The 27231-nt window shown below is 41.2% G+C and overlaps 1 protein-coding gene across 3 annotated transcripts in view; it reads left to right on the top strand.

Moving 5' to 3' along the window:
* Positions 1–27231, top strand: part of slc12a1 (solute carrier family 12 member 1) — a 161905-nt gene that overhangs the window by 21695 nt on the left and 112979 nt on the right. For 2 of the 3 annotated variants that reach the window (XM_072282265.1, XM_072282264.1), the window contains exon 4: positions 15678–15773. The exons of the other annotated variant lie outside the window; for it this stretch is intronic. In XM_072282265.1, the coding sequence (XP_072138366.1) occupies positions 15678–15773 (96 nt within the window). The remainder of the gene's footprint in view (positions 1–15677; positions 15774–27231) is intronic. 3 annotated transcript variants of the gene reach the window in all.

The following is a 27231-nucleotide window of genomic DNA, read 5'->3' as shown; positions in this document are numbered from 1 at the left end:
CTTCCATACCCTTCCTATAATAAGTTGACCAGAACCGAACACAATACTCTGTGTCCTTTAACAAGAGTTTTATAGAGTTGCAACATTACCTTTTGGCACTTGAACTCAGTCCCCTGACTAACAAAGGCTAACACATCATACACCTTCTTAACCACCTTATCAACTTACTTTATACTTTATACTTCATTGTCGCCAAACAATTGGTACGAGAACGTACAATCATCACAGCAATATTTGATTCTGCGCTTCACATTCCCTGGATTACAAATATTAAAAATTAAAGATATTAAAAAGTTAAAATTAGTAAATATTAAAAATTTAAATTATAAATCATAAATAGAAAATAGAAAAATGGGAAGTAAGGTAGTGCAAAAAAAATACCGAGAGGCAGGTCGGGATATTTGGAGGGTACGGCCCAGATCTGGGTCAGGGTCCGTTCAGCAATCTTATCACAGTTGGAAAGAAGCTGTTCCCAAATCTGGCTGTATGAGTCCTCAAGCTCCTGAGCCTTCTCCCGGAGGGAAGAGGGACAAAAAGTGTGTTGGCTGGGTGGGTCGGGTCCTTGATTATCCTGGCAGCACTGCTCCGACAGCGTGCGGTGTAAAGTGAGTCCACGGACGGAAGATTGGTTTGTGTGATGTGCTGCGCTGTGTTCACGATCTTCTGCAGCTTCTTCCGGTCTTGGACAGGACAACTTCCATACCAGGTTGTGATGCACCCGAGAAGAATGCTTTCTACAGTGCATCTATAAAAAATTAGTGAGGGGTTTAGGGGACAGGCCAAATTTCTTTAGTTTTCTCAGGAAGTAAAGGCGCTGGTGGGCCTTCTTGGCAGTGGACTCTGCTTGGTTGGTTTAAAAGGGTTAGTCAGGTTTTTATGAAAGAGAATGAGGGTGTAGTGAAATGGCACAGGAGGAGAGGCCTGGGCCAAAGCAACAATGATTATTTAGTGTGATAGAACACACGAGGGGCTGAATGGCACACTTGTGTTCCTATTTTCTTGTGTTTACACCATTGCCTCATACCCAATAATGGGAAGGGAATAATGCAGTAAACTTTTGTTAACACAGCACACGTGGGTTGTTGGTGGTGTCGGACTATTGGATGTTAATTTTAGATGTTACAAAATAGTATTGTAAAATTTCTAGTGAAGCAGGTAAGTTCAAAGGGAGACAAGCTCTGCAACCAAAAGCAAATTGCTGGAGAAACTCAAATAGATCAGGCAACATTGTGGAGCCAAAGCATGCTCAATGTTTCAGGTCAAAACCCTACATCAGGGCTGAGTGTGTAGGGGGAAAATAACAAGAGTATGGAGGTGAGAAGGAGGGGTGAGACAGGAGCTGTTCCCAAATCTGGCCATACGAGTCTTCAAGCTCCTGAACCTTTTCCCGGAAGGAAGAGGGACGAAAAGTCTGTTGGCTGGGTGGGTCGTGTCCTTGATTATCCTGGTAGCACTGCTCCGACAGCGTGCGCTGTAAAGTGAGTCCACGGACGGAAGATTGGTTTGTGTGATGTGCTGCGCCGTGTTCATGATCTTCTGCAGCTTCTTTCGGTCTTGGACAGGGCAACTTCCATACCAGGTTGTGATGCACCCTAGAAGAATGCTTTCTACGGTGCATCTATAAAAATTAGTGAGGGTTTTAGGGGATAGGCCAAATTTCTTTAGTTTTCTCAGGAAGTAAAGGTGCTGGTGGGCTTTCTTGGCTGTGAACTCTGCTTGGTTGAACCAAGTCAGGTCATTTGTGATATTGACCCCGAGGAACTTAAAGCTTTCGACCTGTTCCACTTGCGCACCACCAATGTAAATTGGGTCGTGCGGTCCGCTACTCCTTCTGAAGTCAACAACCAATTCTTTCGTCTTGCTGACGTTGAGGGATAGGTTAGGGGTATAGTCAGAGGAGAAAAAAGAGAGTGAGAAAGAATGTGTGTGTATATAAATAAATAATGGATGGGGTACGAGGGGGAGGTGGGGCATTAGCAGAGGTTAGAGAAGTTACCCCATCCGTTATTTATATACACACATTCTTTCTCTTTTTTTTTCTCCCTCTGTCCCTCTGACTATACCCATTGCCCATCCTCCTGGTTTTTCCCCCCCCCCGCCTTTCCTTCTCCCTGGGCCTCCTGTCCCATGATCCTCTCATATCCCTTTTGCCAATCACCTGTCCAGCTCTTGTCTTCTCTCCCCTCCTGTCTTCTCCTATCATTGTGGATCTCCCCCTCCCCCTCCCACTTTCAAATCTCTTACTAGCTCTTCCTTCAGTTAGTCCTGATGAAGGGTCTTGGCCTGAAACGTTGACTGTACCTCTTCCTGGAGATGCTGCCTGGCCTGCTGCATTCATCAGCAGCTTTGATATGTGTTGCTTGACTTAAAATGCGCTAACTTACAGAATGCAGGCAAAGTTCAGGGTTATATATTCGTATAAAATTGCTCACTCGCCCACTCGCCAAAGTCAACAGCCCCGCTTTCACCTGAGAGCTGATGTCAGCCATGATGGGAACCGCGACGCGACACCACGATGCATGCGCACAGCCAGCCTCAGAAGCGACTCTCAATGCTCACAGCAGCGACACCAACTGGAGCAAAAAGGCAGGGCATCTCTATTTCGAGCGGTCACATTCTGCTAATCCCCATCAGCATGTGCAGGATTGGGACAGATCAAACTGAGACCCATCAATAAGAGATAATTAAATCTTATGGTAATTCGAGACACCCATCAAACCCTTTGCTGCAGTCAAAGGACAGCGGTGACTATATCACGTCCATTTAGGAGAGCACCAACCACATCATCAACAATAATCAGCATCCTGGAGGCTTTGGTGTTACTGCTTTGTATCTTCTATCCAGCATTAGGGTTAAAAAAATATGGTCAGCCTAATTATGCCGCGTGGAAAGAGAAGGGGGACATTATGGTCAAGAGATGATGCCAAACGTTGTCGGGAAGTGGCAAGGAGAGGGAGAGAACAAGAATTGGATGAGGCCAGGGCCACATGACTCCAGGATCAAAGAATCAGGACAAAAAGGATGAGAGAAGAAGAGACAGAGGAGGAGAGGCATGCACATCTCCAAAATGATAACAACTGGCGTAGAAGAAGGAGAGACGAAGAGACAAAGGAGCTGAGAAATGCGCGTCTTCAGGATCAGAGACAATGAATAAACAGCAGAAGAGATGAAGAGACGGCGGATGAAAGGGCTGCAGGTCTCCAGAATGACAGAAACAGGCACGGAGGAGGAGAGAGGAAGAGACAAAGGAGCAGAGAAATGCATGTCTCCAAGATCAGAGACAAAGAATAAACAGCAGAAGAGATGAAGAGACGGCGGATGAATGGGCTGCACGTCTCCAGAATGACAACGAGAGGCACAAGGGTAGCAGATCAACTAGAAATGATGCCATCAAAAGTGTCCTTCGTTAAACGAAGAGGAGCTATATTTGCCTTGCTACATGTCATTCTTCTTTAATAAACTGAGGTTTTCTTCTTCAATATCCAAAGCAAAGCGATGTCAATAGCATTCAGGAAAATTTAATGTTCATTCTGGTCACATTAGACTGCACTACCCTTCTCTCAAAGGGTGCCCCAACAGGTCACCCCGTTGTCTAGTGTTTTTTCAAAGTTCCAGCACATCCTCTTTCTAGCACATCAGTCTATTCTACAACCAACTTACATTTGTCAGGTCCCACTCACTGTTAAATACTGAAGTGAAATATTCATAGAAGGACCTCCCTTACCTCTTCCAACTCCAGGCATGTTCCTCTTTTATCCCTGATCGGTCCTACCTTCATTCTAGTCTTCCCATACGTGTAGAACCCTACTCACCAAAGCCTTGTACCCCTTTCTTTCTCTATGTCCCTTAAGGTCCTCCCCGGTTACCTTATAACTTGCTAGAGCCCTATCAAATCCTTGTTTCCTAAACCTTAAGTATGCTTCTTTCTTCTTGATTAGATGTTCAACCATGGCTCCTTTACCCTACCATCCTCTTAATACATTAGTAAATAGAGACAAAATATCTCCTGTTGAAATAAGTTTAGTATAAAGCTATTTTAGTTTTAAAATTAAATAATATTGTGATAAACTATTCTATTGTACTTTTTAAAATTCAAAGTATAAAGTGAATTTATTATCAAAGTACATACGTTGCCATATACAACCCTGAGTTTCATTTTCTTGTGGGCGTACTCAATAAATCCATAATAGAATAAATGAAAGATCGCACCAACTGGGCGTTCAACCACTGTGCAAGCTGTAAATACAAAAAGAAAGAAGTAGTAATAATAATAATAATAATAAATAAGGAGTAAATTTCAAACATGAGATGAAGAGTTCCTGAAAGTGAGCCATAAGTTGTGGAAAATTTCAGTGATACGGCAAGTGAAGTTATACGCTTTGGTTCTAGAGATTGATGGTTGAGGGGTAATAACTGTTCATGAAACTGCTGATGTGAGTTCTGAGGCTCCTGTACCATCTTCCTGATGGTAGCAGCAAGAAGAGAGCATGATGTGTGTGGTGGAGGTCCCTGATGATGGATGCTGCTTTCCTGTGACAGTGTTGTGTAGCGCCCAGTGGTGGGAGGTCTTAGCCATGATGGACTGGGCTGTATCAACTACTACTTGTAGGATTTTCTGTTCAAGGGGATTGGTATTTCAATACTAGGCTGTGAGGCAGTCAGTCAATATATTGTCTGCCACATATCTATAGAAGTTTGTCAAATCTTTTGCCTTGCATATTGAAGAACAAATTAAAATTTCAAATATATAAAACTGTGTTCTGTATTTTCTCTTGTATAAAGGAAAAATAGGAAAAAATGAAATAAATGCTAAGGTTCAAGCAAAGTAATTCATTTGCTTGTTTTCCTTTTTTAAAATGCCCTTTCGTCATCTGCTGAGATGCTTAATAAGATAAATAATGGCATGAGCAGATTTCTAACTATCACAAATTAATTCGCAAATGAGATTGGCTGTGTGAAATGGTTTTACTTCAGAGAACATTCACTTAAAAAGTTGCACCTGACATCTCTTCCCTTTCAAAACCTGATATAAGCATTTTGATGATGAGCTGTTGTGAGAGGCATGACATTTAAGCACGAATGACTGACAGTTTTCCTACTTAGACCTTAAGACATAGAAGCAGAATTAGGCCATCTGGCCCATCGAGTCTGCTCCACCATTCAATCATTGCTGATACTTTTTTCTCCTCCTCGACCCCAGTTCCCGGCCTTCTCCTCGTAACCTTTGATGCCATGTCCAATCAAGAACCTATCAATCTCTGCCTTAAATACAACCAACGATCTGGTCTCCATGGCTGCATGTGACAACAACTTCCACAAATTCACCACCCTTTGGCTAAAAAAATTTCTCCGCGTCTCTGTGTTTTGAAAGGGCGCCCCTCCATCCTGAAGCTGTGCCCTTTTGTCCTAGTCTCTTCCACCATGGGAAACATTCTTTCCAATCTACCCTGTCTAGGCCTTTCAATGTCCTAAAGGTTTCAATGAGATTCCTCTCTCCCCCCCCCCCCCCACCCAGTCCTTCTGAATTCCAGTGAGTACAGACCCAGAGCCATCAAACATTCCTCATATGATTACCCTTTCATTCCTGGGATTATCCTTGTGAACCTCCTCTAGGCCCTCTCCAATGTCAGCACATCTTTTCTAAGATGAGGGGCCCAAAATTATTCACAGTACTCAAGGTGAGGCCTCACCAGTGCCTTACAAAGCCTCAGCATCACATCCTTGCTCTTGTATTCTAGACCTCTTGAAATAAATGCTAACATGGCATTTGCCTTCCTCACCACTGACTCAAGCTGCAATAACCTTTAGGGTGTTTTGCAGAAGGACCCCCCCCCCCAAGTCCCTTTGTATCTCAGATTTTTGGATTTTCTGCCCATTTAGAAAATAGTCCATACATTTATTTCTACTACCAAGGTGCATGACCGTGCATTTTCCGACATTGTATTTTATTTTCCACTTTCTTGCCCATTCTCCTAATCTGTCTTAAGTCCTTCTACATCCTACCTGTTTCCTCAACACTATCTGCCCCTCCACCAATCTTCGTATCATCTGAAAACTTGGCAACAAAGCCATCTGTTCCATCATCTAAATCATTTATATGCAGCATAAAAAGAAGTGGTCCCAACACCAACCCTTGCGGAACACCAGTAGTCACTGGCAGCCAACCAGATCCATTTATTCCCACTCGCTGCCTCCTACCAATCAGCTAATGCTCTAACCATGTTGGTAACTTTGCTGTAATACCACGGGCTCTTAACTTGGAAAACAGCCTCGTGTGTGGCACTTTGTCAAAAGCCTTCTGAAAGTCCAAATATACAACCTCCACTGCATCCTCTTTATCTATCCTATTTGTAATCTCAAAGAATTCCAACAGGTTCGTCAGGCAGGATTTTCCCTGAAGGAAACTATGCTGACTTCGTACTATCTTGTCTTGTATCACCAAGTACTCCATCACCTCATCCTTAACAGTTGACTCGAACATCTTCCCAACCACTGAGGTCAGGCTAACTGGCCTATAATTTCCTTTCTGCTGCCTTTCTCCTTTCTTAAAGAGTGGAATGATGTTTGCAATTTTTCAGTCCTCTGGCACCATGCCAGAGTCCAATGATTTTTGGAAGATCATTGCTAATGCCACCACAATATCTAACGCTATCTCTTTCAGAACCCTAGGGTGTAGTTCATCTGGTCTGGGTGTCTTATGTACCTTTAGGTCTTTCAGCCTTTTGAGCACCTTCTCCCTTGTAATAGTAACTGCACCCACTTCTCTTCCTTCACACTACAACATCTGGCACAATGCTAGTGTCTTCCACAGTGAAGACTGACGCAAAGTACTCATTTAATTCAGCAGCCATCTCCTTGTCCCCCATTATTATTTATCCTGCCTCATTTTCTAGTGGGCCTATATCCACTCTCATCTCTCTTTTATTTTTAACATACTTGAAAAATGTTTTACTATCCACTTTGATATTATTTGCTAGCTTGCTTTCATATTTTATCTTTTCCCTTCTAATGATTGTTTAGTTGCTCTCTGTAGGTTTTTAAAAACTTCCTAATCCTCTATATCCCCACTATTTTTTGCTTTGTTGTATGCCCTTTTCGATTTTACAATGGCTTTGACTTCCCTTGTTAGCCATGGTTTTACTATTTTACCATTTGAGTATTTCTTCATTTTTGGAATGCATATGTCTTGCACCTTTCTCATTTTCCCCAGAAATGCACGCCATTGCTGCTCTGCTAACTTCGCTGCCAGCAGCTCCTTCCAATTTACTTTGACCAACTCCTCTCTCATACCACTGTAATTTCCCTTCATCATCATCATTATCATCATCAGGTGCCGTGCCCAGTTTGAGCTTTGACTGCCATGGCCCAAACACTCCTGTTTCGAGTCAAGTGGATCAATTCATTGGTATTCATTTCCAGTTCTCTGGCTGCTGTCTCCATCATCATTTGTCTTTGCCTTCCTCTTGCTTTCTTCTCTTCAATTATCGTGCATTCTTACTCGTCTTTCCCAATCACATGTCCATTGAAGTTATGTTGCCTTTTCATGATCTCATAAATTATTTCTCTTTTTGTGCTTGCTCTGTTCATGACATCGTTAGATATTCGTTTCGTCCATGATATTCTCTGCATCCTCCTCAAAAATCACATCTCTGCTGCTTCAATTCATTTCCTCATGTTACTAGGTATGGTCCAACATTCTGAGCCATATAACATAACTGGATAAATGTAACATTTCAGTACTCTGAGGCGGGTTGTCGTGCCTAGTTTAGTGTTGGTCAGTATATTCTTCATTCTCGTAAAGGTGTCTTTTGCCATCCCTATTCTTCTTTTGATGTCCATGTTGCACCTGCCATCTGATGTCACTCAGCTTCCTAAGTAGCAAAAGTTCTGTACTTGTTTTATGTCTTCCTGGTTTATTTTCAGCCTGCAGATAGGATTCTCCTTTTTGGCTGTCACTATACATTGTCTTTTTGCAATTGATAGATAGACCCAATTTTGCACTTTCTTCAACAACTATATCAATTAAGTTTTGTAATTCTTCCTCCTTGCAATTAGCACAGTGTCATCCGCATATCTAAAATTATTGACTTCCGGGTTGAGCATGGAGTGAGTAGGTGCATGCGTGTGAGTGTGGCTCCCGATTTTTATTGAAAATCTACCTGTTTATCTTTGCCGTATGCTCGAGATAACTGAATATTTAACATTGTGAACAACCTGGGACATTGTTGGACACTGAAATGGCAAATAAAATGTACCTTCGAAGTAAAACTGGGGAAAAAGATAGCGAAGCCTGAGCAAGAAAGTTCATGTTACAGTAATGGCGCCGTTGCATGCTGCTGGACCTGGACCTGCACTACCCGATGACTTGGAGAGGCTTTGTTTAGTACTTCTTTCTGACATAATGCAAGTGGTGCATTCTGCCCTAAAAAGAGAACTTGAAGATGCTTTGTCACCAGTGAATGCTACCATTATGTCTTATTACGAGTCACACGATGAACACATTCGTGGGGTTGAATACGGCCTGAATGATTACAGTGACCGACTGGTGAGTGCTGAAGCCACCATTGCAGCGTTGCAGAGCGAAAATGCATTTCTGAAGGGAAAGCTAGATGACCTCGAAAATTGGTCGCAGAGATCCAATTTGAGAGTGGTCGGCATTCCTGAAAATTTGGAAGGTTCGGACCCTGTTAAATTTATGACTGAGTTTTTTGACGAAGTGCTGGGGACAAAGTTTTCCCCAAGTCCTCTCGTGCTTTTGCGTGCTCACCGAATCAGGCCTAAACCATCTGGTGTCTCTGGAGCCAAGCAAACGAGACCAAGTATGTTCCTGGTTTGCTTTCACTCCTTTCAAGATGAGCAACGCATCATCAATAGACGGAAGCAGGTGCTGTATTTCCGCAGACACCGCGTGTTTTTTTATGAAGATTTCAGTGCCGAGCTAGGGAGAAAACGAGCAGCTTTCAAGGAGATGAAATCCCTGCTTTACGGGAAAGGGGTCAGGTTTGGCCTCCTGTATCCTGCCCAGCTCCAGGTCATGCATGAAGGTGAAAAGCATTATTTCCATACACCAGAGGCGGCCAAAGAGTTTTACCATTCGCGCTGGGGCGAAGAAGAATGAGAAGAGCAATGATTTTTTTTTTTAGGTTATTCATGCAGCATTGAAGGGGTCTCCTGCCGGGGCAAACTGTTAATTTTTGCAATCCACTTCTTTGTTCATTTTTTCCGGTTTAATTTGTGGAACGCGATCGGATCGAACTGCTATGCTGCGGAATCTGATTAACAAAAACTTTCAACCAGCAAAATGTAGATATTTGGGATTTGTATCTCGGGCGTTTAGTTTCCTAGTTTTTTTTGTTTTTAATGCTTTGCTTGACCTGTGTTATCTTTAGCCTATATATACTAAAGGTAGAATAAGTGATTATATAAATTTTAAGGAGGGGAGCCACCCTAGATTAGATTGAAAATTTGGTTGTATGGGGAACGCTTTGGAAGTTTTTTGCTTGGTAATGCCTGTGATCATCCTCAGTTGGGGAGGTAGATCTAGGTTTCGGGGGTTAATTGGTTTTTTTGTTCTTTGTGTAAAGAGGTGGGAGAGTGTTTTGGGGGATTACCATGGCAGTTTATTGCTTTGTGTGTTACGGATTGGCCAGACTTTCTTTTTATTGTGCTTTATTGTATGCAGCTTGTGCCCTAGCATCGTTTTGGATTGTAGGCCCTGTGTGTCTTTTGATATGGTTAACATGAGTGCTGCTGATGGAGGCCACCCTGTGAGGTTTATTTCTTGGAATGTAAAGGGGCTCAATGGTCTTGTTAAAAGAGCTAAAGTTTTCTCTCACCTGAAACAATTAAAAGCAGATATACTATTTCTACAAGAGACACATTTAAGAGTGGAAGACCATAACAGACTTGGTAAAGCATGGATTAGTCAGGTTTTTCATCCCCGATTTAATGGTAGGTCCAGGGGGGTGGCAATATTAATCACCAAAAGAATGCAGTTCACACCATCTGATGTAATCAGTGACCCTAATGGTTGCTTTATTATAGTCTTTGGATCTCTCTTTCAGATACCTGTCATTTTGGTAAATGTTTATGGCCCTAATTGGTTCGACGTCCACTTTGCAAATAAGGTTTTGTCATTAATACCTAACCTGAATACACACCAGCTAATCTTTTCAGGAGATTTGAACTGTGCTATTGACCCACTGCTTGATAGGTCTAGCTCTAGGGGAACATTTTCTGGTATGGCAAAGGCCTTCTCGATGTTTATGCAACAAAATGTTTATATGGATCCTTGGAGATCTTTGAATCCATCAGTTGGGCAATTCTCTTTCTTTTCCAATGTTCACCACTCCTATTCCAGGCCAGACTATTTCTTTATAGATAGCTCCTTGATACCAATGATTAGACAAATTGAGTACACTGCTGTAGTTATATCTGATCACTCGCCCGTGAAACTGGACCTCTGTTTTCCTTTAAACATTAGAGAACGGCCTCTGTGGAGACTTAACCCCCTTTTGCTTTCCAGTGAGAAATTCTGTAGTTATATATCGGCTAACGTTGACACATTCTTCAAGGCTAACAAAACTGAGTCATACTCTTTACTTTGGGAAACTTTGAAAACTTAATTGAGGGGTCAAATAATATCTTATACTTCACATGCCAATAAAGAGAGTAGGAAGGAAATACAAGTGTTATTGCAATCTATTTTGGACCTGGATAGGCAATATTCTGAGGCACCCACGGGCTGATTTGCAAGCAAAGTTTAATCTTCTATCTACAAACCTATCAGAACAATTAATTCTTAAGACACGTGGCCTCTATTATGAATATGGTGACAAGGCGAGCCGGCTTATGGCTCATCAGTTGAAGTGTCAAGCTACATCATGACTTATTCCCCAGGTAAGAGACACGCACCAAAACTTGACAAGCAATCCAAAAGAGATTAATAACATCTTTGCAACTTTTTATTCCTCTCTGTATACCTCTGAGTTCCCCTCAGATATAACAAATATGGAACGTTTTTTAGATAATTTGGAAATACCAACTCTTGAACCAGAGGAGGTGGAGAATTTAGATCGGGCTCTTGGGCAGGAAGAGATTAATAATGCCATTATGGCTATGCAGAGTGGAAAGCCCCTTGTCCTGATGGTTATCTGATAGAATTTTATAAGAAATTTAACGATAACCTCAAACCAGTCCTTCTAGAAGTGTTTCAGGAATCTTTGGAGAACGGTTCCTTACCCCCTACTCTTTCACAGGCATCTATTTCACTTCTTCTTAAAAAGGACAAGGACCCGACTCAATGTGGATCATATTGCCCCGTCTCACTTTTGAATGTGGATGTGAAAATTTTGGCTAAAGTGCTTGCATGTCGTTTAGAACACCGCCTTCCGAAGATAATTTCAGATGATCAAACAGGTTTTATTAAAAGTCGCTATTTTTTTAATATTCGTCAACTGGCTGATGTGGTTTATTCACCCAGTGATTCTCCGAGTCCGAAGGTTGTTAACTCCTTGGATGCGGAGAAGGCGTTTGATAGTGGGTATACTTGTTTAGTGTTTTGAAGAAATTTGGATTTGGCAGAATATTTGTAGCCTGGGTTAAGCTATTATATCACTCGCCTTTAGCGTGTATACAGATGAATTATTTTCAATCTGACTATTTCCCATTAACACGTGGCACTCGCCAAGACTGCCCATTGTCCCCTCTTCTTTTTGCAATTCCAATTGAGCCTCTTTCTATTGCTCTTAAGTCAACTACATTATTTCAAAGTGTTAGGAGAGGGGACATGGAACACCATGTATCCCTATATGCTGATGACCTCTTACTTTATGTTAGCAACCCTGTAGGTAGTAGTCCTGCTATTGTGTCATTATTAGGTCAATTTGGAGCCTTCTCTGGCTTTAAACAGAACTTTCAAAAAAGCAAATGCTTTCCCATTAATAACTTGGCCCTACAGATCCAACAGGAATCTTTGCCTTTTCCTTTATCTCAAGATGGTTTTGTATACCTAGGAAAACACATTACTCGATCTTTTACATCTCTGTTTGAAGCTAACTACAGGCCTCAGGTTAGCCAAATGAAGGCTGATTTTGAGAGATGGCGCAGTTTACCCCTTACTATAGCTGGGAGAATTCAATCAGTGAAAATGACTATACTTCCAAGATTTCTTTATTTGTTACAGTGCTTGCCAGTTTTCTTATCCAAGTTATTTTTCAAATCAGTCCACCAAGCTATAACCTCCTTTATTTGGGAAAATAAGGTCCCAAGGGTTAATAAGCACACTCTCCAAAGAGGTTGTGATGTAGGTGGAATGGGCCTTCCTAGCTTTATTCGTTATTACTGGGCATCGCACATTCAAAAGGTATTATTTTGGCTCCACCGGTCAGATATAAACTGGTGCCTGCTTGAGACATGATTTTGCCACTCCTCGTATCTCCCAGCTTTAGTGTTTTCTTCCTTACCATTGAAATCCTCTCAATTCACATCTAACCCGGTCGTGCTCTCCACCCTCAAAATTTTTAATCAATTTCGCTGCCACTATAAGTTCACATCAGCTTCAGTTTTGGGTCCCATTCATAGAAACCATCTATTTCTTCTCTCCACACTCGATTTGGTTTTTAGACAATGGGGTTTGAACGGTCTTATGCGCATTAAGGATTTGTACACTGATAACATATTTGATAGTATTGATGACCTGTGCAGTAAATCTGGCCTTCCGCATAATCATCTTTTTAAATACCTGCAGATTCACTACTTTGTCAAGGAAAAAATTCCCTCTTTTCCTGATCTACCACCTGCTATGTTGTGGGAAAAACTCACCCTTAGCTTTAATAATAAAGGGCTGATCTCTGTACTATACTCTCAGCTGATGTCTTTGGGAGTTCAAGATCTAAACAAAACTAAGACTAGGTGGGAGGATGACCTTGGTATGGATCTGGCTGAGGAATATTGGGCAAAAGCATTGAATAAGGTTCATTCCTCGTCAACATGTGCTAGACTGGGGCTCATACAATTTAAAGTTTTACACGGGGTACATTTAAGTAAAGCCAGGCTTGCTGACATATATCCCGGGATAGACGCTGGCTGTGACAGGTGTTCCTTCTCCCCGGCTGGTTTAATACATGCATTTTGGTCTTGCCCTCAGCTTGATGGCTATTGGGCACTGGTTTTTAAAATTATCAGTGAGGTTTTGGGGGTGACACTGAGACCCCCTTGCCCGCTTATAGCTGTATTTGGTGTGGCAGATGATGTTTTGGGTTTTAATGCAAGCCAGTCGGATATCATTGCATTTACATCGCTATTGGCCCGTAGGAGAATCTTGCTGGTCTGGAAATCTGCCACTCCCCCATCTGCTGCTGCTTGATTAGAGGACGTAATGTTTTTTCTGAAATTAGAAAAGATTAAATTCACTTTGAGGTGGTCTGTGAAAAAGTTCTATTCAAAATGGGGACCTTTCGTCATATTTTGGGAGTCTTAAGGAATTATCTACTAGTTGAGGGCATTTGATTGTACTTGGGAAGTTACCTCCCTTCTAACACGCATATGGTTCACCTCACAGGGTGGTTGATGAATTGTAATATGAGTGTATTTTGGATCATCTGACATGTTGTGGATGTGTGTGGGCCTTCGTCTTGAAGTAGTGTGGGGGTATGGCTGTGAAATGTTCGTACTTGTATTTGTGAATTGTTGTATTGTAAATACATTAGCTGCCATGGTATGTGTGGGGTGGGTGAGTGAGGGGAGGTTTGTTTAGGGGTAAGATATAAAAACAAAATGAAGGAAAATGTAATCCATTATGTATTCTGTATTGTGTCATTCCTCTAATAAAAATATATTTAATAAAATTACTGATGTTTTCACCGCCAACTTTGATTCCCAAGATGTCTCTTACTTTTTGTAATATTGTTTCACTTTAAACAAATTAGGGGAGAAAACACACCCTTGTGTAACGCCTCTCTTGATTTTCGTAAACTGACTCACTTCTCCATCTGTTCTTACAGTGGCAGTTTGTTCCCAGTACAGATTTCTGATTAGGCGGAGGTCTTTCGAATCTAGATCAAGAGTTTCCTGTAATATTTCAAATAACTTATTGTGCTTCACTTTATCAAATGCTTTTGTGTAGTCGATAAAAGAAACAAACAAATCTCTTTTCACTTGAAGCAACACACATCAAAGTTGCTGCCTGGCCTGCTGCATTCACCAGCAACTTTGATGTGTGTTGCTTGAATTTCCAGCATCTGCAGAATTCCTGTTGTTCTCTTTTCACTTGAATAGCTTGTTCTGATAGTATCCTTAACATCAATATCACATTCTATAGGATTTCCCTTATTCCACTGAAATACTGCTACATCAGACTTTACTTTCTCCCTAACAAATTTCAAGTTGAACTCAGTCATATTGTGATCACTGGCTCCTAAGGGTTCTTTTACCTTAAGCTCTCTAATCGCCTCCAGTTCATTACAAAACACCCAATCCAATATAGCCAATCCCCTAGCAGGCTCAATGACAAACTGCTCTAAAAAGCCATCTCTTAGGCATTTAACAAATTCACTCTCTTGAGATCCATTACCAACCTGATTTTCCAATTGACCTACATGTTGAAATCTTACATAACCACCGTAACATTACCCTTTTGACATGCCTTTTCTATTTCCTCTTGTAACCTGTGGTCCACCTCCCAGCCACTGTTGGGAAGCCTGTATATAACTGCCATCACCCTTGTAGTTTCTTAACTCAGCCCACAAGGATTCAACATCTTCCGATCCTATGTCATATCTTTCTACTGATTTGATGCCGTTCTTTACCACACCACCCCCTCTGCCTACCTTCCTACCCCTCCGATATAACGTGTAACCTTGGACATTCAGCTCCCACTACAACCATTCTTCAACCACGAATCAATGATGGCTACAACATAAAACCTCTAGGTCTAACCTAGTATTTAGTGCCTTACTTAGTTATAGTCCTTTTATAAATTCTCTTTAACAAGCAGATTTTTTTAAAATAACTACAGCACAAGACTGCTGACCTTTCAAATAGAACAACTCTGCATTTGGTTTTGTGGTTTCTGTTTATTACCGACTACTCTGAATGTGAAAGAAGCAGACTTGTTTCATACTTGCCAAGTACAGTAAATCTCCGATAATCTGTCACCTTAAGGACTTCAGTGCTAGATGAGTAGATTTTCCAGAGTATTGGATCAACTAACAAAATTTGTAACAACTTTAAAACATGCTAACTAAAATTTTGTGATTGTTTAGGAAAAGCAAGTGTACTCCGATTTTCTTAAAAGTGCATTTCACCATAGTAAAGCCACTGAATTTCAAAAGGTAGTCAAAACTCACCTGTATCCCTATATACTTTAATCTTTCCTCACAATTATCACAAAAACAGACACAGGATAAGGATCGATGTTCACTCCTGGGGTGCAACCAGTGCACATTTTTCTTATATAAACATTACAGGTACACTCTTCAAGGATTCCTTTCAGTTCTTAGTGCATTTCAGATAGTTGCTGAAGATTAGTACATGTATTTCCTTTATTTATTGGTACATTTCAAGTATCCAAGGAAGAATGTAGCTTGGATTCCTTTAACAGACTTCAGAAGGATTAAATTGCTGCATAGATCACTAAGTGTGAGAGATGCTTAACATGTATCTGGGATTCTTTTCAGGTCTTGGCGTGATCGTCATTTGCTTAAGTACAGTAGTAACTGTCCTAACGGGTATTTCAATGTCAGCCATTTGCACCAATGGAATTGTTCGAGGAGGTAATTATAAAATTTTCTTGCACTGCTTTGGAAAAATCGTGACAATGTGGATATAAGAGGAAAATAATTGGTTGATCGTATTTAAGACTATTAGATGTAGGAGCAGAATTAAGCCATTTGGCCTATCTAGTCTACTCTGCCATTTCATCATGGCAGATGCAATTTTCCTCTCAGTCCCCATCCCCTGCCTTCTTCCTGTATCCCTTCATGCCCTGACCAAGCAAGAATTTATCAATGTCTACCTTAACTATACATAAAGATTTGGCCTCTACAGCTGCCTGTGGCAAAGAATTCCACAGATTTACCACCGTCTGGCTAAAGAAATTCCTCCTCGTCTCCGTCTCCCCCCTATTCTGAGGCTGTATCCTCTAGTCTTAGACTCTCCCACCATATCCTCTCCACATTCACTCTATCAAGGCCTTTCACCATTCAATAGGTTTCAATTAGGTTACCCCTCATTCTTTGAATTCTAGTGAATACAGGTCCAGAGCCATCAAACGCTCTTCATATGACAAGCCACTTAATCCTGGAACCTTATCTAAGCACATCTTTTCTGAGATAAGAGGCCCACAACTGCTCACAATACTCCAAGTGAGGCAAGTACTTTATAAAGTCTCAATGTTACATCCTTGCTTTTATATTTAGTCCTCTTGAAATGAATGCTAACAGTGCATTTACCTTCCTCAACACAGGCTCAACCTGCAAATTAACCTTCAGAGAATTTTGCACAAGAACTCCTTTTGCCTCAGTTTTTTTGTAATTTCTCTCCATTTAGAAAATAGTAAACCCTTTCACTTCTCCACCAAAGTGCAGGACCATACACTTCCCTACACTGTATTCCTTCTGCCACTTCTTTGCCCATTCCCCATTCCCCTAATCTGTCTATGTCCTGGGGCCTCTGTACTTCCTCAAAATTACCTGCCTCTCCACCTATTTTCATATCATCTGCAAACCTTGCAAGAAAGCCATCAATTCCATCATTTAGATTATTGAAATATAACGCAAAAAGAATCATTCCCAGCACAGACCCCTGTAGAACACCTCTAGTCACTGGCTGTTATCCAGAAAAGGCCCCCTTTATTCCCACTCTTTGCCTCCTGCCAATCATCCATTGCTTTATCCATGCTAGAATCTTTCCTGTAATGCTGTGGGTTGTAGCTTGTTAAGAAGTCTCATGTATGTCACCTTGTCAAAGGTCTTTTAAAAATCCAAGTACATAACATGCACCAATTTTCCTTTGTCTATCCTGCTTGATATTTCTTCAAAGAATTCCAGCAGATTTGTCAGCCAAGATTTTCCCTTGAGAAAACCATGCTGACTATGGCCTATTTTATAGTCTGCCTCCAAGTACCTTATCCTTAATAGTTGACTCCAACATCCTTCCAACATCTGAGGTAAGACTAATTCGCCTATAGTTTATTTTCTTCTGCCTCTCTCATTTCTTGAAGAGTGGAGTGACATTTGTAATCTGCCAGTCTTCCGGAACCATGCCAGAATCAATTGATTCTTGAAAGATCATTACCAGTGCCTCCACAATCTCTGCAGAATCCAGGGGTGTACACCATCTGGCCCAGGTCTGGTTCAGACCTTTCAGTTTCCCAAGAATCTTCTCCCTAGCATTGTTAATTTCACACACTTCATGACCCCTGACACCTGGAACTTCCAGCATACAATCTTCCACTCTTGTAACATTGCCCTTTTGGCATGCATTTTCTATCTCCCTTTTTAATTTGTAGACCACATGCTTACTATATTTGGGGGGCGGGGGGTTTGTATACAACTCCCATCAGAGTCTTTTTACCTTTGCAGTTCCGTAGCTTAACTCACAATGATTCAAGACCTTTTGACCCTATATCACCTCTTTCTAATGATTTCATTTCATTTTTTGCCAACAGAGCAAATCCGCCCCATCTGCCTTCTTGTCTGTCCTTTTGATACAATGTGTATCCTTAGACATTAAGCTCCCAGCTATAATCTTCTTTCAGCTTTGATTTAGTAATACCTACAATATCATATATGTCAATCTGTAACTACAAGTTCATCTACTTTATTCCGCATACTACGCACTTTCAAAAATAACACCTTCAGTCCTGTATTCGCCCTTTTAGATTTTCTCCATCATTTACATTGCAACTCATTCTGTTGACTGCAATTTTGCCCTATCAACAGTCTCTCCTCACTACACATTGCCTCTGTTTCTCTGTTTGTAAATAAACCAACTCATACTCGGCTCTATCACTCCAGTTCCTATCCCCCTGCCGAATTAGTTTAAACTCTCCCGAACAACTCTCACCAACATGCCCACTAAGATATAGGAACCCCTGTGGTTCAGGTGTAACTCTTCCTTTTTGTACAGGTCGTGCCTTCCCCAGAAGAGATCCCAATGATCCAGAAATCTGAACCCCTGCCCCCTGAACCAGTTCCTCAGTGATGCATTCACCTGTCAAATCATCCTCCCCTACCGTCAGTGGCATGTGGCACAGGCAGCAACCCAGAGATTACTACCCTTCTTTCGAATCTGGAAATAATGCTTCCGATAGACTAATGGCTATGAACATTACTATTGCATTTCAATCAATGAAAATCAAGAATTACTTGTGTTTTAAATGATTAGGTCTGCTTTTGAATCAGTATTTTTTTCATAAAATGTAGTCAAAGCAGGTTATTACTTTTCTCATTACATTAACAAACCTTTACCAGCTAAATATAATAGTAGAATTAATGTATTGGACTATATCACAAAAACAGTCTTAAGATTTATCCATTTTAGAAATGTTAATATGTGATTCCATTCAATTAATATAGAAATTTCTAGTATTTAAATAGATTATAGAATTCTAACCAGAAACATGTTCGGAGATTTTTTTGTGTAAAGCAAAGCCACTATCACCTTATCCTTAATCTGAATTTGAGGGGCATTTGGGGGAGTTGCAGGTAATTTTAACAGAAATCAGCAAAAACACCAAGGTACCTGGTTTCTTGAAAGGTTAACACCCTATATTTGATGTCCTTCCTACAGTAAAAGTTGTATTTAATGTGGGGAAAAAGCCCTAGGCACTAAATTTGGAAATCTGTCATCTTGGGGGTAGTTCAAAATATTCAGTCATCAATGGCGCTGTGGCTGTGTATAGTTTGGATTGGTCTTTGAGAATTCCTGGGGAAATTGATGGAGCCAGTGTCTGGCAGGGTTTTTGACAAGGACCTAGGAGAATACCGGTCTATTACTTTCTGCTTACTGCATTGTGACCACGGTAGTCATGACCCTCCCTGTGATGTAATGCAGTCAATGGCCGAATGCAATGCAAATTATAATGGTAAAGCAGTCCTGATTTTGCAAGTGGTTGCATTGTAAAATCACCCTTAAAATGTGAACACATACATTTCTTAAGATCACAAGGTATAAGAACAGAGCTAAGGTATATCCTTCTGTCCGTAGTATTCAGTATGGTTATTTCTCTGCTATGCTCCTTGCATTTTCCCCATTTTCAATTTATAATACCTCAATGTGGGCAGTGCCACATCCTGTCTGTGAAATGTGAGATCACCACTTGGAATATTTGAGCAATAATTTTACTTAACATTATTCAAAAAACATGCATATTGTATTGTACAGATTATATTCCCTTTATTGTCCAAAAATTGTTTAGCTTAAATGCATTTTACACCAGGGCACTTGCAGCAATCAGAAGAAATTTCAAAGATTTGCAGTACAGGTTGAAGATATTTTTCATCTTAAGGTTTATCAATTTCTTAACCTGAGACTCCAATACTCCAATTCCTTGTTCAGGACTCCTAGACATGGGGAAATAAGGTAATTGCTGAATGGATATGCCCTTTAGAATTTCCTTGACAGATACAAAACTTATTATTCAGCCTAACTGCACGGGCCATACCACTTATTACAAAACTAATCGGATTAAACTTCACTGCACCCAGGAGGGTTTCTTGAAACAGTGTGAATAGTCCAAATGAGAGAATGGGCTTAACCTTGTACTGGGAAATGAGTCTTGAAGGTGACAGGCTGCTGTGATTTTGAGGATGACCTATAGGTGGTGTTGTTCCCACACACTGAAGCACTGGCAATTGGTAGAGGATGTGGGTTTGAGAGATGCTGTTGGAGTGAATGCTGCAGCCATTGTGGGCTGATAGTTGAGTTGTCATGTTGCAGGTGTGCCAGTAAATGTGTAATAATCAATTGTCTTTTTAAACTTGTGCCTTTATGATGGTGAAAAGGCTTTGAGTATCATGAGGTGAATCAGCAGTCACAGGATTTTTCAGTATCTCAAAGTATAAAAAGTGCATATGTCACCATATACTATCCTGAGGTTCATTTTCTTGAAAGCATTTACAGTAGAACAAAGAAATACAATAGAATTAATGAATATTACACACTAAGACTAACAAACAACCAATGTGGAAAATGCAAAAATATAAGTGAATACATAATACCAAGAACATGGGTTGTAGACGTTTTGAAAGTGAGTCCATAGTTTGTGGAATCAGTTCAGTGAGATGAGCGAAGTTATTTATGTTGGTTCAGGAGCCTGAAGGTTGAAGGGTAGTAACTGTTCATGAACCTGGTGTGTGGAACCTAAAGCTCCTGTACCACCTTCCTGATGACAGCAGTGAAAAAAGAGCATGGCATGGATGGTGAGGGTCATTGGATACTGCTTTCTCATGGCGGTGCTCTTTGTAGATGTGCTCAAAGGTGGGGAAGGCTTTTCCTGTAATGGACTGAGTTGTATCCACCACTTTTTGTTGGCTTTTCTGTTCTTGGGCATTGGTGTTTCCATAACAGGCCGTGATGCAGCCAGTCTGTATATTCTCCACTGTGCAGCTATTGAAGTTTGTCAAAGTTTCAGATTACATTCTGAATCTGCGCAAACTTCCAAGTTTGCTGTGCCTTCTTTGTAATGGCATTAACATGCTGGTCCAAGGTCTAATGTTATTGATGTTCTCCACCTTTGATTACTCATGGACTCCGATTCCTCAAGGGCTCATTGACCCCCCCCCCCAACCAGGTTTTATCCTCCTGTACTCAATAATCATTTTTTTGGTTTTGTTCACATTGAGTGAGAGGTTGTTGTAGCACCATTCAGCCAGATTTTCAGTCTCCCTCGTGTATATTGATTCCTCACCTTTAATTCGGCCCACAACAGTGGTGTCATCAGAAAACTTAAGCATGACATTGGAGTTGTATTTAGCCTCACATTCATTAGTATAAAGCAAATAGAGCACAGAGCTAAACAGAGGGGCTTGTAGTGCACCTGTGCTGATGGTGGTTGTGGAGGAGATGCTGCCAATTCAAACTGACTGGAGTCGGAAGTGAGGAAATAAAGAATCCAGTTGCACAAAAAGTATTGAGGCCTATGTCTTGGAGCTTAATTTTAAGGAGATGATAGTGTTAAATGCTGAGCTGTAGTCATGAAAAACATGCTCATGCATGTATCTTCATTGTCCATATGTTTTGGAGCGAGTGAAGAGCCAATGAAATGGCATTTGCTGTTGATCTGTTCTTATGGTAGGCAAATTGGACTGGATTCAAGTTGTTCCTCAGGCAGGAGCTTCATGACTAAACTGTCAAAGCATTGCATTACAATGGATGTAAGTACCACTGGATGATAGTCATTGGGGCAGATTACCATGTTCTTGGGCACAAGTATATTAAATCCTACTTGAACCATTGGTTACCTCTGACTGCTGAAGTGAACACCTCCAGCCAGTTGATTAGACAAGTCCTTAGTACTTGGCTAGGTACACTCTCTGGGCCAGATAATTTCAGTGGGTTCACCCTTCTGAAGGATGCCCTTACAAATCTGACTTGCTCCTGCAGTCATAGTATCTTTATAACTAATTGAGTTATGTTTCTGGTCAGTGCTGAGTTCTAGGTTGTCAATAGTGATGAACTTGCTGGTGGTAATGTCATTGAATACTATGTGAAGATTATCTTCTATAATTACATATCCTTGAAGTGAGAGTCTAATGTGCTAGTATCTGCCCTACTGGAAATAATTAGCCTTCAAAATAATTATATTATTTATTTTCAGCCACTTGTTTCTTAGCTCCATTTACTTATTTTACATCATGACCTTCTGGAGTTCATCATTTTTCAAAGAGTGCTATGTTTTGTCCTGATGAAGGGTCTCAGCCCAAAACATAGACCATTTATTCCCATCTATAGATGCTGCTTGACTTGTGTTCATGCAGCATTTTGTGTGTCTTCTGCATGTCTGTTGTTTTTTTGTCTGAGCTGTGTCTTCACCTTAGTTTTCAATTTTAGTTTTGCCTATAATTTTATGCAGAAATCCTAAATATTTAGTTCCAAGCTACACTTCTGTTTTTGTCTATTTCATCAAATACATTTATCTCTTTGATATTAACTAGTCTATTTTGGTTTGTGTCTAGAAATTTGGAAATTTAATAGTTATGTCCCTGGTTCTAATGATTCTAATGATACTGGGATATAATAACTGTATATTGCCTCTAAGTATATTTGTTCAGTTTTTGTTGCAATTATGTTTGTAGATATGACTTCCACATTGGGTCACTTGCTTGGGTCATTCCCTGATGTCCACTAACCTACATACTTTTGAGACATTTCTGTTACTGACATCTAGAACAAGATTATAATAGAGCCACCATCTCTGCAATAATTTGACTTTAAAGGAGTCTTTCTGATCAGGGTTTTGTTCTTGCTGTTTTTGGACACTTTAACAATATCCCTTTAGTTGGGTTTTACCTGGGCGCTTTATATTTGCAAGACAAACAAAAGGGCACAAGTTGGATCTTGGTACAGACAGCTTTAGTCACACACAGTTAATCATTTAATACTGGGGGGAGGGAAGCTACACCCTAACAATAGTACTATAATTATGAGACCTTGTGTGATTGACCAATTGCGCTAATTGGAATAGTATGTAACCCGCAGGTTCTGTCGGCTACGTAAGTCTAGAGAAGACAATCTCTGGACCCACCAAACTTATGAGATTGAGGTGCAAAACCTCCTGTTTTGGTGGATGCTGCGTGATGTGTTACCCTGTTACAAATCAGTACCACAAAATAACAGAGAGCACACCATATGCAATTAAACAATTTAGCTTTATAATACTTAATTTTACTAAAGGGTTAGTAAAGTAAAACAAAACAAAGGGCCCATTTTAATGGAACAGTCTAATGTGCACAAGTTGGAGCTCACTATTTCCCTTCCGCTGGTCCTCCATCGATTTTCCCTAGGCTTCATCGACTCCTGGCCCCACTCCAAGTCCATTCCTTTCTGGTGTCTATGACCTCTCCTTTGTGGAATGTTCTCTCTCCATCTTCCGCCGAACAAAAGACCCAGATTGCCTCGGTGTCAGTCACACAGCACAAAAACACGCTCCCCTCATTGGACGGCCCACATTCCAAAGCACCCGTTATCTCTAACCATAACATTGCTTCTACAGGAAGACCATTACATCAGCAGTGAAACCTTCCCCAGAGTGTTTCAAATGTAAAGGTAGCTTGTCGAGCACCAGCTCTATCCCGACTAATATTCAGATTCTAACCTGGATCCTTGTCAATGTAATTTTCGCTGTTGTTGTTTTCCTCTTCACCTGGCCATTCCTTTGCATGCCGCTGCCATCGTTTCATCTGCGTCCATTCACTGCCGTCGTCAACATCCGATAGGCATTCCCAGTTTGTGATAATTTTTTATTTTAATTTAGCCCTGATAATGAAGGATAAGTATGTATGGCATGAACTAAGTCTGAAAGCGGTGAAGCCTTGAATTTTAATCTTGCAAAGAAACAAAGTAGGTCAATAGAATGTTACATATCTGGAGTATGATTTTATTTCATTCCTGTTAGATCAGCGATGCCCCATGTGTCTTATTTGTAATACTGTACTGTCTAATGAAGCCATTAAACCATCATGATTTCAGGAACACTTCTGTACAAGACACCCTGAAAAGGTTACTCAGTTCCAGACAATGAAAGAAGCATTTGAAAAGTGTTTTTAAAAACCCAAACACCAGGAAATCTGCAGATGCTGGAATTTCACACCATCACCGACTTTATCTGCTCAGGGGATCTCCCATCCACTGCTATCAATCTTATAATTCCTACACCCCGCACTTCCCGTTTCTACCTCTTACCCAAGATCCACAAACCTGCCTGTCCTGGTAGACCTATTGTCTCAGCTTGCTCCTGCCCCACCGAACTCATTTCTGCATACCTCGACGCTGTTTTATCCCCCCCCCCCCTTGTTCAATCCCTTCCTACCTATGTTCGTGACACTTCTCAAGCTCTGAAACTTGTCTATGTTTTTAAGTTCCCTGGCCCCCACCGCTTTATTTTCACCATGGATGTCTGGTCCCTATATACTTCCATCCCCCATCAGGAAAGTCTCAAAGCTCTCCGCTTTTTTTTGGATTCCAGACCTAACCAGTTCCCCTCTACCACCACTCTGCACCGTCTAGCAGGATTAGTCCTTACTCTTAATAATTTCTCCTTTGGCTCCTTCCACTTCCTCCAAACTAAAGGTGTAGCCATGGGCACCCATATGGGTCCTAGCTATGCCTGCCTTTTTGTTGGCTTTGTGGAACAATCTATGTTCTGTGCCTATTCTGGTATCTGTCCCCCACTTTTCCTTCGCTACATTGACGACTGCATTGGTGCTGCTTCCTGCATGCATGTTGAGCTTGTTGACTTCATTAGCTTTGTCTCCAACTTTCACCCTGCCCTCAAGTTTACCTGGTCCATTTCCGACACCTCCCTCCCCTTTCTAGATCTTTCTGTCTCTATCTCTGGAGACAGTTTATCTACTGATGTCTACTATAAGCCTACTGACTCTCACAGCTATCTGGACTATTCCTCTTCTCACCCTGTCTCTTGCAAAAATGCCATCCACTTACGCAATTCCTCCGTCTCCACCGCATCTGCTCTCAGGATGAGGCTTTTCATTCCAGAACGAGGGAGATGTCCTCCTTTTTGAAAGAAAGGGGCTTCCCTTCCTCCACCATCAACTCTGCTCTCAAACACATCTCCCCCATTTCACACACATCTGCTCTCACTCCATCCTCCCGTCACCCCACTAGGAATATGGTTCCCCATGTCCTCACCTACCACCCCACCAGCCTCCGGGTCCAACATATAATTCTCCATAACTTCTGCCACCTCCAACGGGATCCCACCACTAAGCACATCTTTCCCTCCCTCCTCTCTCTGCTTTCCACAGGGATCGCTCCCTACGCGACTTCCTTATCCATTTGTCCCCCCACATCCCTCCCCACCAATCTCCCTTCTGGCACTTATCCTTGTAAGCGGAACAAGTGCTACACATGCCCTTACACTTCCTCCCTCGCTACCATTCAGGGCCCCAGACAGTCCTTCCAGGTGAGGCGACACTTCACCTGTGAGTTGGCTGGGGTGATATACTGTGTCCGCTGCTCCGGATGTGGCCTTCTATATATTGGTGAGACCCGACACAGACTGGGAGATCGTTTCGCTGAACACCTACGCTCTGTCCGCCAGAGAAAGCAGAATCTTCCAGTGGTCACACATTTTAATTCCACGTCCCATTCCCATTCTGATATGTCTATAGTAAAGATGAAGCCACACTCAGGTTGGAGGAACAACACCTTATATTCGGTCTGGGTAGCCTCCAACCTGATGGCATGATCATTGACTTCTCAAACTTCCGCTAATGCCCCACCTCCCCCTTGTACCCCATCCGTTATTTATTTATTTATATACACATTCTTTTTCTCTCTCTCTCCTTTTTCTCCCTCTGTCCCCCTCACTATACCCCTTGCCCATCTTCTGGTTTTTTTCCCCCCTCCCCCTTTTCTTTCTCACTGGGCCTCCTGTCCCATGATCCTCTCATATCCCTTTTGCCAATCAACTATCCAGCTCTTGGCTCCGTCCCTCCCCCTCCTGTCTTCTCCTATTATTTCAGATCTCCCCCTCCCCCTCTCACTTTCAAATCTCTTACTAGCTCTTCTTTCAGTTAGTCCTGACGAAGGGTCTCGGCCCAAAACATCGACTGTACCTCTTCCTAGAGATGCTGCCTGGCCTGCTGCGTTCACCAGCAACTTTTATGTGTTATTTGAAAAGTGTTGCACACTTGTCATTTGGCAAGAAAGCTAAAAATGACCTTGATAGTGATCTCATGCTTCTTATAACATTTCCAGATGATAGCAAAGTGTGGAAAATCTCATATAATTGTGAAAGATTAATAACGCCTGCTGTATCAGAAATACTCACCACTGTTCTCAAAATGGATACCAGTATTTTAAAATCAATTCCTTTGCGTAATAACTCTATAGCTTGTCATATTGACAAAATGAGTGAAGACATTGAGTATCAACAATACGGAGCTACAAAAAGCTGAATTTGGGATACAACTGGATGAGTCAGCGGTGCGAGATAACGAGGCATTGCTAATGGCATATGTATGGTTTATCAAAAATGGAGAAGTTTATGAGGAGATTCTGTTTTGTTAAATGTTAAAAACATATCAACAGAGAATCAATCTATGACTAGCTCAAAATGTACATTGAGGATAAGATTATTTCTATTAGAAACATGATTACTTGTGCAACAGGTGGAGCACCATATATGACAGGTCACCATGCTGGTTTAGTGGCATTTATGAAAAACAAAATTCCAAGGCTGTTTGCAATCCATTGTGTAATTCATCATCAGTACCTTGCAGCCAAAAAAGTCAGTCAATGGCTTTTCTCAAGCATGACTCTTGTAATATCTGCTATCAACAAAATGAAAGCTCATCTATTAGATAGCAGAATATTTTGCCAGTTATGCCAAGATAATGATGAATTTGAACACTTTCTTCTTCACACTGAAGTGCTTTGGCTGTCAAAAGACTGATGCTTAAAATGTTGCTTTGATCTTTATGACACTGTGGTTGAATTTTTGCTCAAAGTTGACAAGAGCTTGGGGAAACAAGATTGAACATTGATGGGGAGATGTGGCATACCTAGCTAATCTGTATGACAAAATGAATATTCTAATTATGAAACTGCGGGGTGAGAATTTCAATTTAATCCAGGTAAAAAGTGCAGTGTCCACTTTTATTGGAAAATTGGAAATATGTAAGCAAAACATTGGGAGAAGAATGTTCTCAGTTTTCCTGCATGGAAAGTTGCAAATCACCATCTGTGAAAGTGCCATAGAGTACTGCTTACACTTGCAATCACTGAAGGATTTTCAGAATCAATTCCAAGATTTGAACAGTCTGGAAATTCCAGACTAAGTAATTAACCCATTTCTTTGCAAGATGGAAGTACAGGAAGAAAGCTTGCAAGAAATTATCAAAATTCAGAATGATGAAGAAGCAAAAATGCTTTTCAAAAATGTTAGTTTTTTGTGGTATGTGGCTACATTGTCATACGAAGTTCCCTGGTCTTTGGAGAAGAGCCAAACTGCTCTTCATTGCATTTCCATCCTCCAACCTTTTTAAG

This window comes from Mobula birostris, chromosome 18 (assembly GCF_030028105.1).
Source record: "Mobula birostris isolate sMobBir1 chromosome 18, sMobBir1.hap1, whole genome shotgun sequence".
In the NCBI taxonomy this organism is placed as follows: domain Eukaryota; kingdom Metazoa; phylum Chordata; class Chondrichthyes; order Myliobatiformes; family Myliobatidae; genus Mobula; species Mobula birostris.
This window is presented reverse-complemented; position numbering and strand designations above follow the sequence as displayed.